General features: G+C 56.4%; 1 protein-coding gene across 1 annotated transcript; it reads right to left on the bottom strand.

The window, feature by feature from the left end:
* Positions 1-1,209: 1,209 nt before the first annotated feature.
* On the bottom strand, positions 1,210-17,406 carry DDB1 (damage specific DNA binding protein 1). The gene is made up of 27 exons (XM_051776926.1): positions 17,231-17,406; positions 15,560-15,708; positions 15,352-15,468; positions 13,856-14,077; positions 12,529-12,643; positions 12,323-12,420; positions 11,512-11,670; positions 11,071-11,154; positions 10,817-10,933; positions 10,070-10,172; positions 9,878-9,953; positions 9,692-9,800; positions 9,330-9,508; positions 9,076-9,239; positions 8,885-8,992; positions 8,474-8,681; positions 8,275-8,370; positions 8,020-8,131; positions 6,826-6,949; positions 6,444-6,608; positions 4,781-4,875; positions 4,523-4,693; positions 3,082-3,191; positions 2,512-2,681; positions 2,314-2,416; positions 1,998-2,121; positions 1,210-1,739 (listed from the first exon to the last, which is right to left on the bottom strand). The coding sequence occupies exons 1-27, from the start codon at positions 17,289-17,291 to the stop codon at positions 1,656-1,658; spliced, it is 3,423 nt and encodes a 1,140-aa protein (XP_051632886.1). The 5' UTR covers positions 17,292-17,406; the 3' UTR covers positions 1,210-1,655.
* Between the last annotated feature and the right edge of the window lie 552 nt (positions 17,407-17,958).

Below are 17,958 nucleotides of genomic sequence, written 5' to 3' on the forward strand. Positions count from 1 at the left end.
CCCCCTTTTCCCTCCTTTCCCACATCTGGCAAAGCTCCGGCCTGGCCTCTTCCCACCCCTCCTCCTCCTCCTCCTTCTCCTGGAGGCCTTCCCAGCCCTGCACACGGCGGATAAAGGGGCCAAAGCGGAGCTGGGATAGTGGGATGCATCCCAAAGGGAGAGGGGGGCTGTGGGACCCCCCATTTCAGGCTCTCATCCAACTCCCCCCTGCCCCTCATCCCATCCTGGAGCTGGGAATGAAGCAAAGGTCACAGGCAGGTAAATGATTGATCCCGGGGAGCAAAGGGCACTGTGGCCTCCAAAATTCCCAATTCAGCATGGATTTTCCCTCACAACCCTGCCCAAGGGTCAGGATCACCCAGGCAAGACACAGCAATTCCTGACTGGAGCTGCTGGGAGGGGGTCCCTGCTGGAATAAGGGATGCAGGAGCCACGGTGCTGCCACGGCAAGGTCCTTTCCTAGAGGAATGTGATCCCAAATCCCAGCTCCTGGCCCTGGAAGCGGCTCCATGGTCCTGGAAAGGGATAAATCCTGATCCAGCCCCGGCGCATGCAGCACTTTTATGCCCCAAAAAAGGAGGGTGCCAGCATTCCATTGGCACCAGTTTTGCTGGGAAAGGGATAGCACTTCAAAGATCCGCCCCCTGGGCCTCCCAGATTTTGGGAACAAGCTGCTCCAGGCAGGTAAACAAAGCCTGAGGGAATAAAACCAGGAACAGAGTCCAGGGTCAGCTCCTGCTCCCTCCAGCTCCGGGAAGAGATGTCCAAATATAGCCTTCTCCCTGTGGCCTCCTTGGAGAATCCAGGATGGAAGTGGGAGCCAGGGATGCTTCCAGCACGAGCTGGAGCTCAGGGAGAGAAGGATTTGGGGAAAACCTGCCCAGAATGGGATTTGCAGGGGTTAACCTGGAGTTATGGGGAGATCCAGGCTGGGGAGAGCATGGCAAGCTCCAGGATAACCCCCAAATTCCATGAGGAAGAAGGTGGGAAAGCAGGAGGAAGATTACTAATGAGCAGCCAGAGGATGGAAAATCCGGGTTTCCCTAAAAAGTGAGCCAAAAATCTGCCTCTCAGGGAATTCCCAGTGCTGCTGGCAACCGGGCAAGGAGCTAAAATTCCCTACAAATCTCAGAAAAATGCACTTGGGAAACAGGGGTTCCCAAGGTCCCCCAGGCGAGGTCACAGCTGTGATTCCTCAGGACACGGATCTTTCCTCTTGGACTACTTTATTTGGTAAAACTCCGCAATCAACAAGAGTTTGAGCTTCCCAGAATTCCCTCCCTGAGCGAGGAATGGATCCTGTGGAAAGTTATCCCGCTCGGCTGCTCCTCCAGCTTCGACTCCTCTTCCAATAAAACACAAGGAATCCAAAAAAAGAAAAAAAAAAAAAAGGGATCAAAAGCCAAAAAAATGAGTCAAATCTACCAAAGATACCAGGGAAGAGGGAATCGCATCCCAGTGGATCACCCAAGGGAAGGGACAGTTCCAGGCACAGCCGAGTCCACAGAATCCATGAATCCCAGCGGGAAGCGACCGACAGCCCCCCAAATTCCTAACAAGCTGCTCTTCCTTGGGAGATTCCAGCCCCTCCGGTGTTGGGCACGGCTGGGGAAGGATTCCCCGGCTCTGGGGGGAGGGAATGATCCCGAATCCTGCTAATGGATCCGGGTGAGCTCCTCCACGATCTTGATCAGGTCATCCACGGTGGCTTCCCGCTTCATCCCGCTGCCGTCGTCGATCTGCGCGGGAAGGGAAAGGCATCGGAGGCGTTCCCAGACCACCCAGGAAGGTGTGGATTTAGGGTTTCCCAGGGAGGCTGTGGCCTCCCTACCCCTGGAAGTGCTCCAGGCCAGGTTGGAGCAACCTGGGATAGGTGTCAGAGCTGGAGCTGGACGGGCTCGGGGGGTCCCTTTTAACCCAAAGCTTTCCATGGATCTACGATTCCGTGACTTACCGAGCCTGGATTCCTGACCCCAAGGCCACGTTCCCGAACTCACCTGCAGGTTTGCCACCACTTCCTGCATCTTGGGCCTGCTGATATCCAGGAAACTCTCAATCAGGTCCCCATCGATGAATCCCGTGGCTGGCTCCGTCTTCCGCTCCGTGTGAAACGACCTCCAGGTGCCAGATCCGTCAAGGAGCCAAATCCCCAGGGAATAACTCCTTGGTGGTGCCCGTGGCAGTGCTGGGTTAATGGCTGCACCCCCTCACCTCAGAGGGTTTATCCAACCTTAATTCCACAGCTGCCCAAACCTGATCCCACCGAGCGATCCCCCCCCGGAGCAGGTTCCGGGCTGGAATCCCAAAGGATATAAGGAATGCTCAATCTTCCCCACACTCTTGATGACTTTGTTGAGCCTGTTCTGCATGTCCAGGAGCAGGTTGTACCAACTCTCCGACAGCGACGTCACCAGCCCTGCAATGGGAACACCGGGAATACTCGGAATTGGATGGGCTTTCAGGTCCCTTCCCGCCCGACCCATTCCAGGATTCCCCGGGGATGCTCCTCACCGATCATCCCGTTGACGGTGCCGAAGAGGACAGAGCCCTGGGTGGGCGTGGAAGTCTCTCCCAGGTTTTGCATGACCAGGGATCCGTGGCAGAAGACGTTGACGAATTCCCCAAGGTGGGATAATCCCACTTCCTGCAGGTGCTGCCGCTCCTCGTCCGTTGTGGCCGCGCTGGAATTCCAAACACTCAGGATGGGGGGACTCCAGAGCTTCCCCTGCTCCAAAGAGGTGGGAATGCTCCCCCCCAGCTTTCCTCAAGGTTTCAAAGCTTCTCCTGTTCCCACCCCATGGATGCTCCCCCAGCTTTCCTGAGGGTTCCAAAGCTTTTCCTATTTCCACCCTGGGAATGCTCCTCCAGCTTTTGTGAAGGTTCCAAAGCCTCCCCTGCTCCCAAGAGCTGGGAATGCTCCAAAGCTTCCCCTGCTCCCACCCCACTGCTTTCCAGAGATGGGAGTGCTCTCCTCCAGCTTTCCTGAAGGTTTTCCAAAGCTTCCCCTGCTCCAGGAGGAGCTAGGAATGTTCCCTCAGCATTCCCGAGGGTTCCATACCATGCCATGCCAGCCCAACCCACCTGTCCTTCTGGCACACAAACAGGTTGAAGGCGTTCTCTGCTCCCAGGAAATTGTCGTCATCCAGGATCTCCACGGCACTCATCCAGTTGGGATTGAAATCCCGGGCAATCTGGAAGGGAACGGGAGACAATGGTGTGTCCAGACGGGTCGGGCTGGGATCCAGCATCCTCATCTCGCCAAGATTTGGGAGCGAGGCAGGCTCCAGCCTGGCCTTCCCTGCTCCAGAAAGCAGGAAAGGCACCAAGTGCCTCCTGGAGATGATCCTGGTCTGAGTGGCCCTGGGAAAACATGGAAAAGGCTGTGCCAAAGCCACTCCCAGGGATTTAAACCCCCAGACTGCGGCTACACCGTTCCAAGTAGACTCCAGGAATTCCAGATGGCACTTGCCCTGCTCCCAAGGGTTGGGGATACTCCCTCAGCTTTTCTGAAGCTTCCAAAGCTTCTCCTATTCCCACCCTGGGAATGCTCCTCCAGCTTTCCTGAGAGTTCTAAAGCGTCCCCTGTTCCCAAGAGGTGGGAATGCTCCTCCAGCTTTCCTAAGAGTTCTAAAGCTTCTCCTACTCCCTACTTTCCTGAAGCTTCCACTGCTCCCAGTGTGCTGCTCCTTAGAGCTGGGAATGCTCTTCCACAGCTTTCCTAAGAGTTCCAAAGCTTCTCCTATTCCCACCCTAGGAATACTCCTCCTCCAGCTTTCCTGAAGCTTCCAAAGCTTCTCTTATTCCCACTCTGGGAATGCTCCTCCAGCTTTCCTGAAGCTTTCAAAGCTTCTCCTATTCCCACCCTGGGAATGCTCCTACAGCTTTCCTGAGAGTTCTAAAGCTTCTCCTACTCCCACCCTGGGAATGCTCCTCCAGCTTTCCTGAAGCTTCCACTGCTCCCAGTGTGCTGCTCCTCAGAGCTGGGAATGCTCTTCCACAGCTTTCCTGAGAGTTCCAAAGCTTCTCCTATTCCCACCCTAGGAATACTCCTCCTCCAGCTTTCCTGAAGCTTCCAAAGCTTCTCTTATTCCCACCCTAGGAATGCTCCTCCTACAGCTTTCCTGAAGCTTCCAAAGCTTCTCCTATTCCCACTCTGGGAATGCTCCTCCTACAGCTTTCCTGAAGCTTCCAAAGCTTCTCTTATTCCTACTCTGGGAATGCTCCTCCTACAGCTTTCCTGAAGCTTCCAAAGCTTCTCTTATTCCTACTCTGGGAATGCTCCTCCTACAGCTTTCCTGAAGCTTCCAAAGCTTCTCCTATCCCCACTCTGGGAAGGCTCCTCCAGCTTTCCTGAAGCTTCCAAAGCTTCCCCTTGCTCCCAAGAGCTGGGAACACTCCCCCAGCTTTCCAGAAGGTTCTATCCCATCCCAGCCCACCCCTGCTCCTCCCTGGACGATCCATCCCACCGGGATCCCCGCAAATCCTCCCTTCCTCCCCCCCATTCCCGGCACCGCTCCCACACCTCCTCGAAGTTCCCTTCCATGGGTTTGTATGCCAGGAGCAGCACGGAGCGCATCAGGTCTCCCACCAGGATGAAGTCCCCCTTGGTCTTCAGGTAGAGGGCCATGATGTTGTTGTAGTGGTTGCACTCCGTGCGCAGCTCCTTCTCCGCCGTCCACTCGTACAGCCGCACCTGCGGGAGCGGGACACGGATCGGGATGTGCCCCACGGAGCCAGGATACGCTCCTCAAACACCTGCCCGGACCTCCCCGGCCCTCACCGTGCTGTTGATGCTGGCCAAGAGCTTCCCGTTGAATTCCACCATGGAATACACGGCTCCCTTGACCTCCTTCTCAGCCAGGCTCTGCAGCTTCCCTGGAATAAAGCCGGGAATCGCTGGGGGCTTCATCCAAAGGGTTGGAAGTCAAGGGGACGGCCCTGAACCTTCCTTCCTGAAAAACTTGCTCAGAGGGACAAAAGTGACATGGGAATGGGGGAGAGATGATGTGGGAATGGGGGGAAAAGGGACACGGGAATTTGGGGGAAAAGGGACACGGGGATGGGGGGGAAAGGGACATGGGAATTTGGGGGAAAAGGGACACGGGAATGGGGGGAAAAGGGACACGGGAATGGGGGGAAAAGGGACACGGGAATGGGGGGAAAAGGGACACGGGAATGGGGGGAAAAGGGACACGGGAATGGGGGGAAAAGGGACACGGGAATGGGGGGAAAAGGGACACGGGAATGGGGGGAAAAGGGACACGGGAATTTGGGGGAAAAGGGACACGGGAATGGGGGGAAAAGGGACACGGGAATGGGGGGAAAAGGGACACGGGAATGGGGGGAAAAGGGACACGGGAATGGGGGGAAAAGGGACACGGGAATGGGGGGAAAAGGGACACGGGAATGGGGGGAAAAGGGACACGGGAATGGGGGGAAAAGGGACACGGGAATTTGGGGGAAAAGGGACACGGGAATTTGGGGGAAAAGGGACACGGGAATTTGGGGGAAAAGGGACACGGGAATTTGGGGGAAAAGGGACACGGGAATTTGGGGGAAAAGGGACACGGGAATTTGGGGGAAAAGGGACACGGGAATTTGGGGGAAAAGGGACGCAGGAATTTGGGGGAAAAGGGACACGGGAATTTGGGGGAAAAGGGACACGGGAATTTGGGGGAAAAGGGACACGGGAATTTGGGGGAAAAGGGACACGGGAATTTGGGGGAAAAGGGATGCAGGAATTTGGGGGAAAAGGGATGCAGGAATTTGGGGGAAAAGGGATGCAGGAATTTGGGGGAAAAGGGACACGGGAATTTGGGGGAAAAGGGACACGGGAATTTGGGGGAAAAGGGACACGGGAATTTGGGGGAAAAGGACATGGGAACGGGAGGAAAAGGACATGGGAACGGGAGGAAAGGGACATGGGAACGGGAGGAAAGGGACATGGGAACGGGAGGAAAGGGACATGGGAACGGGAGGAAAGGGACATGGGAACGGGAGGAAAGGGACATGGGAACGGGAGGAAAGGGACATGGGAACGGGAGGAAAGGGACATGGGAACGGGAGGAAAGGGACATGGGAACGGGAGGAAAGGGACATAGGTACAGCGCAAAGGAAATCCCAGAATCCAGGACTGAGGAGGGATTCCTGGGAGATGTGGAAGCAAATCCTTGAATCCAGGACTGCGGAGGGATTCCTAGGAGATGGGGAAGCAAATCCCAGAATCCAGGACTGGGGAGGGATTCTTGGGAAGCAAGTCCCAGAATCCAGGGCTGGGGAGGGATTCCTGGGATTCTCCAGCAGATAGAGGGAAAGGGGACACACTGGGACAAATCCCGTCTGTGGGCACTTCCCTTGGGAAAAGCTCTGCCTGCTCCAGGGTGTGAGGAGCTCATCCGAGCAAAAAAGCTGGATGTTTCCAGGTGGGAAGCCCTCGTTCTTACCATCGGAGTAGTGGAAGACGACGATCCGGCCCTGCTTGGGCTCGGCTTCCTCGGGATACACCATGGCAGTGCCCACGATGAAGTAGGTGTTGGGATCCTTTCCCAACTTACAGGACACCAGGCTCAGGGCGTACTCATTCTGCAGGAATTGGTGAGCGTGGAGCACTGGGCAAAAAGCGGGAAAAGGAGAAACTTTGGGATCATCCTGGACATTCCCTCTGCTGCTCCCCCACCATCAGCCAACGCTGTTCCCTAAACCTTGTGGCTGATGTTCCTCCAGGAACACGCAAAATCCTGGATTTGCAGAGGTTTTGAGGATCACCAGCCTTGACCGCGGGGTTTTCCAGGTGGGAAAAGCTGGATTTTGGGATGGGACAGGTACCTTCGAAGGTGTGCTGGTCTATGATGAGCAGGTTGTGAACTTCCACCTCCTCTCCGAAGGAAGTTTCATGTGGAGCAGTGCTGCTGGAAAACAGCTTGGAGGTGCTCACGCTGCTGGATAAGGCCTGGAAAAAAAACCGGGAAAACCTGTCAGATCCCGGTACTGCTCAGCATATCCACACAGCCTGAGGCAAGCAGGGAGCAGGAGAACGGATGGAAGAGAAGGCGGAGTAAGGAATGAGAAAAGGGACACGCTTCCTGCTCCTGCAGGGGGGGGCTGAGTGAGGGAACTGTGGCTTCCAGAGGTGGATCCCTGGGAAAAGGAAACCCCTGGAGGGCACAGAGAAGCCCATGTGGGATATGGAAGGAGCAACACCCAAAAATAAAGGGATGGTAGGGAAAGGAGCGTGGGAAGCAGGACCTGGTCACCCCCATGGAGAGATCCCACCAGCCCATTCTCGGAAGGAGGAATTCCCCCACAGCTTTGGAAGGGAAGACTGTCAAGGAAAACCTGGATTTGGCCTGGGGAATTATATCCCCGCGGAGCAGGGGTGATCTGGGCTGGGATCTCAGATCCCTGTAATACAGGGATGATCCAGCCTGGGATCTCAGATCCCTATGATACAGGGATGATCCAGCCTGAGATCTCAGATCCCCATGGAGCAGGGATGATCCAGCCTGGTCTCTCAGATCCCCATGGAGCGGGGATGATCCAGCCTGGTCTCTCAGATCCCCATGGAGCGGGGATGATCCAGCCTGGTCTCTCAGATCCCCATGGAGCGGGGATGATCCAGCCTGGTCTCTCAGATCCCCATGGAGCGGGGATGATCCAGCCTGAGATCTCAGATCCCCATGGAGTGGGGATGATCCAGCCTGAGATCTCAGATCCCCACGGAGCAGGGATGATCCAGCCTGGGATCTCAGATCCCCATGGAGCAGGGATGATCCAGCCTGAGATCTCAGATCCCCACAGAGCAGGGATGATCCAGCCTGGAATCTCAGATCCCCACGGAGCAGGGATGATCCAGCCTAGGATCTCAGATCCCCATGGAGCAGGGATGATCCAGCCTGGGATCTCAGATCCCTGATACAGGGATGATCCGGGCTGGGATCTCAGATCCCTATGGAGCAGGGATGATCCAGCCTGGTCTCTCAGATCCCCACGGAGTAGGGATGATCCCGGCTGGGATCTCACCTGGGTGCTGGCACTGGGCCTGAGGGCTGTGGTGCCTCCACTGGCATCCTGCACCTCGATCCGACTGGAAAGGACCCCAAAACACTGGGATACCTCTTGGTAGCAGATTTTCCTGCAGGATAAACAGGAGAGCTGGGCTAGGCCATTCCAGGGAAACCCTGGAGGCAACACAAGCCGTTCGATCCCTGCCTGAGCCCACCCCGAGATAGCGACACCACCCACCCGTCCCCATCCCAGGAATCCTTCCCAGTTCACCTGGGCGACTCGTAGAGAGGAACGGTGCGGATGTGGAGCTTCTGGATCTCGTCGATGGTCCCGATGGTCAGGGTGCTGTTGTTGGCCAATGCCAAACTGCCCCAGGGGGAGAGGGGGGGAGGAAAAAAAAATCAAGGAAATCTTAGAGAACAGCAAGAACCTCTCTGCGCTCCACATCCTGGTGGATCCCGGGGCTCACCTGTCGGGATACCCGTCAGAATTGAGGGGGCACATGTAGTTGACCTCCTTGAGGTTGACGTTGGAGAAGACCAGCTTGTGGTTGCTGCTGTAGATGACGGTGGGGCGGTCGGAGCAAGCGAAGACGTTCGTGGTGGACAAGGAGCGGAACGTCCTCAGGACTGTGGGCTGCGTGCCCAGGGTCACCTTCTTCCGGTCGCTCAGCGAGCCTGGAGCCAGGGAAAACAACCATTGGGATCTCCCAGGACACCTCGGGATGGAAGGAGCGCAGAAAAGGCGCCCCAGATGTAAAGATCCGGCTGGCTCCTTTCTCTGGAGGAATCCGCCCCAATTCTCACCGCCCGGGACTGGGGAAAGCATGAAAGCGTTCCAGAGGGATGGAGAAACATGGAAAAGGAAGAGCAAAAGTCACCTGTCTCCAGGCTGAGCCCGAAGTAGAAGAGGGCTCCGTCCCCCAGGGCGCACAGGAGGTAGTGGCTGCTCTCGAACGTCGTCATGAGGATGGAGCGTGGGATAATCTCTGTGGGAAGCGGGAAAAAGGACGGATGAGGCCACCCGGGGCTCGGCCAGCGGCTGCTGCCATTCCCCTCGGGAAGCTCCCACCTCCTCCCAGCATCTCCTTGTGCAGCAGCTCGAAGGACGGGAGCTTCAGGATGCGGGCGGAAATGTCGGTCCAGAGCCCGATGGCGCAGAGCGGGGACATCCCGCTGGAGTCTCCCAGGGGAGTGATGTCCAGGCAGGCCACCTCGTGCTCCATCTCCGTGCAGCTGGGAGGGAGGAAGGAGCACAGGCGTCCGTCACGATCCCGAATCCCAGCGCTCCCAGAGCGCCCAGGGTGGGCTGTGCCTGACCCACACCTGATCTGCCGGAGCTCCTGGGGACGGATTTCCAGGTAGAACAGGGCTCTTCCCACGGCCACCACCACCTGGTTGGTGTTGCAGGAGGCGACGCTGATGTTCTTCCCGTTGGGCTCCTTCCACTCGCTCACCAGGCATTTGGGCTCCTGGCTCACCAGGCGCACGGAGGCGGAGGTGATCTGGGAAGAGAGCACGGAAAAATCATGGAAAATGCGAACGAGAAGCTCCCTCTGCTCCATATCCCTTAGAAACAGGAACCCAGGATCCCATTTGCTGATCCCTGACAACACCCCAGATTAGCCCCATGATCCACAGGGATCACCAGGAGAGCCATATCCGTGTTTCCCCCGAGCTGGAATTACCTGGATCAGCTGCTGATGCGCCACATTCCCGCAGAAAAACGTCTGCTGGTCATCCACAAATCCCGTGAGCTCCGTCTCTTCCACCTCCTCCCCGTTTAACATCAGAACTCTGGAAAGGGAAGGGAATTCCCATTAATTCCTGCTCTGGCACGTGGTGAGAGCTCTGGAGCGAGGATCCCCCTTTACCTGGTCTGGCCAACAAAGGAGAGCACCAAGGTGTTGTCCGTCTCCCGGTGCGGATCTGACCGCAGCGGCCACAAGCCTGGGAAAAGAGGCCACAGTTCCTCACATAATTCCTCTTAATTCCACATCCCAACGTCATCTGTGCCCATGATGTCCCCTCCCAGGCTGTGGGACACCACGGATCAGCCCCCTCACCTTTAATTCCCGGCAGGTCGATGCTGGCGTGCTCGTGGATCCCGATGCCATTCCGGATGATCCGCAGGGACCCCTCTTTGAAGGCGCCGGAGCAGGTGACCAGCTGCAGGAGAAGCAGGTGGGATTTACCAGCCGTGGCTGGGAAGCTTTCCCACCCCTCTCTGGGTTCACGGGAAGATGGGAAACCCATCTGAGGATCATGGAATCCTGGAATGGTTTGGCTTGGAAGGGACCTCAAATATTTCATCCCTTTCCATGAGATTTCCACATTCCTTTTAGATCAGGTTGCTCCAAGTCTTGTCCAGCCTGGCCTTGGACACTTCCAGGGATGGGACATCCACAATCTCTGTGGGCACCTCCTCCAAGGAATTTTTTTGGCAGCTGATCCTTCCCCCATGGCACAAAGGCAGACCCTTCCTCATGGATATCCTGGAATTAACCTCCTACTGCTCCAGGAAAACACTTATCCCAATCCCAGTACCCAGATATGACTCCGAGATCCTTTGATAAACAGTTTGGAGCCTTTTCCTTTCCTTTTCCAGGGAAGCTGTGGCTGCCCCACCCCTGGAATTGCCCAAGACCAGGTTGGACAGGGCTTGGAGTAACCTGGGATAGTGGAACATTGGGTTGGAACCAGATGATCCTTCCAATCCAAATTGCTCTGGGATTCTACAGACAGCTCATGGATACACCTGGCCGGCCCAGAAATTCCCAGGAGCGAGGTCAGAAAAGCAGGATCAGGGATACCTGTCCCTGCCCTTGTCTCTCCAGGTCCACCACACACATGTCCACGATGGGCCCGAGGTTGGTGAAGGTCTCCATGGCCACCACGTAGGATCCCTGCTCGTTGCTGTCCACGTTGAGCTGGGAATAAACACTGGGATCAATCTTTGGCTTCCAGGGAGTGGGATAAAAAGGGCAGTCGAGGAGAAGAGCGGGAAAATTTATCCACATCCCAAGGTTTTGGTGGGAACCAAGGCCAGGAGGGAGCAGCCACGTACCTTCACCAGCTGGGAATCTCCAAGCCTGGATCCAACAAACACCACTCCGTTATCCAGGTAGGTCAGGCACTCCGCTATGGATGTCTAGGAATTGGGAAAAGGCAGGGAAAAGTCTCTGGAACACCTCGAGAGCGCCACTACCGAGCTGTTTATCCAACAGGAAATCCCTGGGCTCGGGAAAGGGATTTAAGCCCTTCATAAATCCCACAGAGTCTGAGCTTCTCCCTCAGAAACAGCGTGGAAGCAACAGGGGAAAAAAAACTGGGATGAAGGTGTAAAAAACTGGGAAGAAGGTGTGAATTTAAGAAGGAATTTTCCAGCAACCAAAACGTTAAAGCTGTGAAAAATGGGAAGAATCACCATCCCGGGATCCAAAAGGGACACAATTCCTACACCGAGCCTTTCCAGGTTAGGGAAAATCCCAGGAAAGGCAAGTCCTACCTCTCCCAGCAGCTCCACACGCAGATCCTTCAAGGTGACGGTGCCATCCATCTGCTCTTCTTTTTCCAGGAGCAGCATGAAGAGCCTTCCTTCCATGTCTCCCAGCAAATACCGGGAGCCGTTGGGATCCACACGGTTGTGGCACACGATGGTACTTTGCTGCAGGGAAAGGAGGGAATTCTTGGAATCCACTGGAACAGCCCCAAAGCTGGAGCTCAGGTGACTCATTCCCTGCTTCAGCATCCCAGACTCACTATCCCAGAGCTCCAGGTTCCCATTTCTCCATCCAAGATTTAGGGTTCTTTCCTTATTTCCAGCTTAAAAGGACCTTTGCATGGTAATTCCAGCCTGGAGCAGCATCTCAGCCGTGCCATTGCTCCCACTAAATGTGGGAAGTGGGCTATTATTCCCACAAAATCCACAAATCCAACCTCCATCCCAAAATCCCTAAATCTGTCTTTATCTCCCAAGTCTCCAAGGGGCTCATCCATATCTTCTGCCTGAAACACAACCAGGCTCCCACTTGGAATTCTGCCCAAACTACGCCTTAAATCCTAATTAATCCCATTCCATGGGGCCCAAATATTCCAGGCTTTGCCCCTTTTCCAAGAGTCCCACAGACCATGGATACAAAGGTGACTGTTTGGGAAGGCAAACCCCTGGAAGCCCAAGCACTGTTAGGCCACGCTTGGGATGGCAGCGGTTGGAATTCCTGCCTGAAAGGACTAGGAAAGGAGGAATTCTGCAGGGCTCAGGATTGGGCAAGGAGGAATTCCATGGGATTCAGTCCTGGATTTCCACATCCACTCACCTTGATGATGGGAGGAGCAATAGCCAGGTATTTGTCCCCGTTGTGGTAGGTGATGGATTCCTGGCCGATGATGATCGCGCCTCCGAAGGGTTCCGGAACTGCGGGAACAACGACAAATACCCCACGAGTCTTTCCCTGTGTGGAAAAACTGAGGCATCCAGGCTGGCGAAAAAAAAAAAAAACTGGGAAGGAAGATCTTTCCCAACCTGCAATGACCATGGAGGCTTCGGCCTCCACGTTTTCCTGCTTCCAAGGGCCTTTGTTGAATTCCTTCTCCCGCAGGGACACCTCGTACGTCTTCACGTGCCGGCCCTGGGGGTCCTGCAGGAGGAGACACAAGATCCCAGAAATCAGGAAATTCCACCTCATCTCCTGCAAAAACAGCATTCCAGGCAGCTGGGGAACCTTCCCAGCTCCTCCTCTCCCTTCTCAAACCAGGCTGCTGGTTCTCCCAGCATTTTCCGCATATAAACCGATCTCTGGATAAACCTCTGTGCCAAGAGAGGCTGGGAAGCATTTTTCCAGTGTTATCCAAGGGATTTTCTGGGATTTGTGTTCACCTGACAATGCTGGAGCAAGAATATCACTATGAAATATCACCTCCAGCTCCAGCAAACCTTTAGGAATCCCATTTTTTCTTATTGTATTCTCCCTTTTGCCATTCTCTTCCCATGGCTTTAGAACTTCCCAAAAATTATCCCAGTCCCTGCTGCTCTATTTGGTCCAAATCCCAGGATAATGGTTAATAAATAGAGAAGGAATGAAAGCAGCTGCTTGGAAAAATCCCCCTTTCCACAGGCAGGGATAAAAATAATCCAGAGCTTTACAAGATCCTGTTCGTGCTCCAAATATTTTTGAGTGTTAGACATGGAATCTTGGAATCATTAAGGTTGGAAAGCCCTCTAATCATCCAATTGTTCCCTGCAATCCCAGGTACGTGGTGACAAAGTGGTTTCTCCCCCATTCCTTGACTCAGGAACAATTTGGGAGGATCCAGCAGTGCCCAAACAGGGAATAATGGAATCACTGCTGCCATGGGATAACCTGGAATTTGGCAAAGGAAAGCTAATCCCTCGCTCAATCGGCACAGCAATGGCTGTTGGGATTAAAACAAGGGTTTGGAGAAGGCCTGGAATGCTCCTTCCTTGAAGAGCCAAGTGATAGGAGAGGTTATGGATCATGGATTGTCTTTACACTTGGAGCTGCCTCCCAAAAATCCCAATTGCCTTGTTTTTTATGGAAAGGCTCAAGTGTCACTCTGGGAAACAACTGATCCTGGAACTAATCCAATTGCTGGAGTGATCCATGAGCTCCTCTGGAGGGTTTAACAAGGAAAACATTCCCACTCAAGGCAAAGCTGCCCGGGAATTCTGTGGGAAAGCGTCACTTCCTCTCTCCCAGAGCTGGGAAAAAGCAACACATGGAGGTTCCTAACGAGCCTGAAAGGGCCAGAATCACCCAAACCAGCCTCTGGAAAACCTTCTGAGCCCTCGGCTCCACCCTCCACATGGATTTTCCATGGAAAAGCGGTACCTGGTAGACGAAGCAGATGGTGGGAGCTTGGCATCCGTAGAGGAATTTGACGTCGATGACCTGGAGCTCTTCCAGGCGGATGTTGAAGGCTTTCAATTCCTTGTTCTCCCTGTCCAAGGGAATGACCTTGAAGAGGCCGTCGTAGAGCCGGAGCCCGATCATCCGGCACTCGGGATCGATGATCCCGATGATCCCGGTCTCGGAGGGGCGGCCAATGCGATCCTGGGGGACAAATCCACGGAGGAGGGAAGGGAAAAGGGGATTAGTGCTGGGAAAAGATCGCTGAGGGGCTCCAGAAAAACCAGCCCCCAGAATTCCAGCTGGGAAACCACCAAGCCTAAGGAGGAGGTGTCTTTCCACCTGGAATTGCTCCCGCACTGCTTCTTCTCTCCTGGGAATCTGGCACTGTGGGATCAGCCACTAAACCTGGTTTTCCAGCCCCAACTCTGCACTGGATGATCCAGAGGAGCCACATCCCTTTCCTGGTCTCTGCTTTGATATCCATGACCAAACATCCCCCTCCCAAAATCCAGCACTGTTATCCACTCTCACAGACCCCTTGGAGTTCCTTGGCTGGGAATGACTTTGGCACCTCCATGTGCCAAGGACTTTTCCCAAACATTCTTGACAGGAGATTCCCCCCTCCACCTCCTGCCCATCATTCCCAACACCACCCCAGCAAACAACAGCCACAAGTTCCCAAAGAACTCATTTCCCAGGGACAATTCGGACCTTACTAATTTTCCTTAAATTCCATTTATTATCCCATATTTATTATTCCCAAGAACACAGATGTGTCCAGGTCAGAGCATCCTGATCTAGGGAAAGTGCCCCTTCCCATGGTAGAGGGTGGAATTGGATGAGCTTGAAAGGCCCACCCGAACCATTCCAGAATTCCATGTGCTGCCTGGTTGGGATATTGGGAATAAATCCTTCCCTGTGAGGGTGGCGAGGCCCTAGAACGGATTCCCAGAGAAGTTGTGGCTGCCCCATCCCGGGAAATGTCCAAGGTCAGGTTGGACAGGGCTTGGAGCAGCCTGGGATAGCGGGAGGTGTCCCTGCCCATGGCAGTGGGGTGGGACTGGATGGGATTTAAGTCCCTTCCATCCCAAACCATTCCATGATTCCATGTCCTATTTAGATGGAATATTGGGAATAAATCCTTCCCTATGCAGGGTTGTGAGGCCTTGGAATGGATTCCCAGGGAAGCTCTGGCTGCTCCATCCCTGGAAGTGTCCAAGGCCAGCTTGGACGGGAGCAACATTCCCTGCCCGTGGGAAGGAACAAGCTTTCACTGGATGAGCTTTAAGCTCCTTCTTCCAACCCAAACCGTCCCAGATTCCCAGACCAAAAATAACTCTGGAAGCACCCGAGGCACCAGGCGACTCATCCCAAATCCAGCGGCACCCACAGCACCTCCAATCCAAATAACCGGCATGAATCCGGCCGCGGCCGGAAACTGGAATTCCCGTTCCCGGCGCTCCGGCCGCCCTCACCTGCACGTTGCCGTGGGCGCGGGTGATGATGTCGATGCTGTCGCCGCTCTGCTTGTACTCCAGGATGCAGGCGTTGTACTTGGCCGTCAGGATGAACAGCAGGTCCTTGCTCTCCCCCTGCGCAGGAAACACGTTCCAGAGGCCCTTCCGCGCCGGGAACCCCCCCCCAGCACCCCCCCCGGCCTTGGGGCACTGTCCCGGGACGCACCTTGGGGCGGAAGAGCTCCATGACGGCGGTCTTGCCGTACATCCCCACCTCCTTGACGGGCCGCAGCCCCTCGGCCGTGACCACGTAGATCTCCAGCCGCGTGTTCTTGGCGATCAGCAGGTTCAGGTCCTCGGAGGAGGTGAAGTGGCCTGGGAAAAGCGGGAAGGCCTCAGGGATCTCCTGCCACCTCAGGGATCTCCTGCCACCTCAGGGATCTCCTGCCACCTCAGGGATCTCCTGCCACCTCAGGGATCTCCTGCCACCTCAGGGATCTCCTGCCACCTCAGGGATCTCCTGCCACCTCAGGGATCTCCTGCCACCTCAGGGATCTCCCGCCACCTCAGGGATCTCCCGCCAATCCTTGGTTTGCCTCCTGAAGCCCCCAGTTCCTCCCCCCGCAGCCCCCTTGGGAACCGCGTTCCCAGAGCTCGGGCTCCACGTTTCGTCCCAGGAATCCCTTTCCTTGCTGCCTTTCCAAGGGAATTCTCATTCCTGAGGTTTCTTCGACACCTTCTGCGCCCCCACCCCGTTACAGAGCTCAGGGACTCCCCTGGATCCCCATTTCCAGCATCCCAAGGTCCTTCTGGGATCCCCAAAATCCCCCAGGCCCTCCCCGTACTCCAAAATTTCCCCTGTATCTCCAAAACCCCCCCGTACCCTAAAACCCCCTGGGACCCCCAAACCACCAAACCCCCTCCACATCCAAATTCCCCTCCAGTGCCCCCAGAGCCCCCCCATCCGAAACCCCCCCAGGACCCCAAAGTCCCACTGATACCCCCAACCACCCCTGTAGCCCCAAAACCCCCCCATACCCCTCAAATCCCCCCATATCTCCAACCTCTTCCCCCCATACCCCAAACCCTCTCATACCCCAAAACCCCCTGGAACCCTCAAACTCCCCCCATACCTCAAACCCTCATGTATCCCACCCCCCACCCTCCTCCAGGGCCCCCAAAGCCTCCATATCCTAAAATTTTTCTGCACCCCAAAGCTTCCCTGTGTCCCCAAACACCCCCTGTACCCCAACCCCGCCTGGGACCCCCAAACCCACCCAGGAGTGCAAACCCCCCTGGAACCAAATCCCCCCCGGGACCCCCAAAACTCCCACGTACCCCAAACCCCTCCAGTGCCTCCAACCCCCCGCCGGGACCCCCAACTCCCACCCGTACCCCAAACGTCTGTCCGGGAACCCCAACTCCTCCACCCCATTCCCCTTCGACCCCCAAACCCCCCAGCCCCTGGTATCCCCCATACCCCAAAACCCCTCCGGAGCCAACACCTCCCCCAAACTCCCCCGGGACCCCAAAACCCTCCAGAACCCCACTCCACCCCCTATACCACAAACCCTGCTCCGGACCCAAATCCCCCCGGCACCCCCAACCCCGCACTGACCCCCCAGGAGTCTCAGTCCCCCTCAGAGCCCTCGGGACCCCCAAAGCCCCCCCGGAACCTCAAAACCCTCCCGGGACCCCAAACCGCCCCGCACCCCAACTCCCCCGTTGCCCCCCAGAACCTCCATCTCCCCGCACCCCCTGTACCCCAAACCCCTCCCGGGTGCCCCCAACCCCGCCCAGAGACCCCAAAACGCCTCGTCCGAGGACTCCCAAACCCTCTCCGGTACCGAACCCCCCCAAACCGAGGGGTGTCCCCCCAGCCGCTGCCGCGCGGTACCGGTGACGCAGCCATTGACGGCCGTCGGCTTCTGCGCCGTCACCACGTAGTTGTAGGACATGTTTGGGGGTCCCGGGGGATCCCGGGGGGGGGCCGAGAGCGGAACCGGGGAGGAACCGGGAGCGCAGCCGCTCCGCGCCGCCGCCGCTTCCGGCGGAAATAGCTGCGCGTGGCCGCTCTGGCCCGCTGGAAAGGCCGGGGAGGAGCAGACGAGATGAGGCCGCTCCTGCCGGCTGGGAGGACCGCGCGGAGCAGACGAGAGGCGCGGCTGGAGGACCGCGGAGAGCGCAGGTGCGGAGCGGGGTGCGGGGGGCTCCCCCTCCGAAAGCCGCGGGGTTCCGGGGGATCCCGGCCCCATCCCGGCCTGTGTCCCGCGGGGAAGGCGGGTCTGGACCCCTCCCTGCTCCATGCACTCCCCCCGTGATGTGGGGACTCCAAAATCCGGGGTGGGAGTCCCCGGGATACTCCCACCTGTATCCCACTCTAATCCCACCCCATATCCCGAGGGGATCTTGCTCCCCGTCCCAAAAAGGGGTCCCTGTTTTCTGGGCCTGGCCTCATCCTTTTTCTCCCCATCCCAAAAGGGGATCCCTCTTTGGGGGTTGTCCCATCCTCGTCCCCCATCCCAAAAAAGGGGATCCCTGTTTGGGGGGGTCCCTTTTGGAGGGGTGTCCCATTCCGATCCCCCATCCCAAAAGGAAGTCCCTATATGAGGGTGGTCTCGTTCT

Source organism: Manacus candei, unplaced genomic scaffold, assembly GCF_025592945.1.
Source record: "Manacus candei isolate 608988 ecotype Guabito, Panama unplaced genomic scaffold, ASM2559294v1 h1tg000009l, whole genome shotgun sequence".
NCBI lineage: Eukaryota > Metazoa > Chordata > Aves > Passeriformes > Pipridae > Manacus > Manacus candei.

What these genes read in the sequence shown, in the direction of transcription:
- DDB1 (XM_051776926.1), bottom strand. Translation starts at nt 17,291, where the DNA reads ATGTCCTACAACTACGTGGTGACGGCGCAGAAGCCGACGGCCGTCAAT. An exon ending in TGGAGCTCTTCCGCCCCAAG is followed by an intron (nt 15,469 to 15,559) that starts GTGCGTCCCGGG and finishes TTTCCTGCGCAG; the next exon opens with GGGGAGAGCAAGGACCTGCT. An exon ending in GGCCCAGTGCCAGCACCCAG is followed by an intron (nt 6,950 to 8,019) that starts GTGAGATCCCAG and finishes TTTTTTTTCCAG; the next exon opens with GCCTTATCCAGCAGCGTGAG.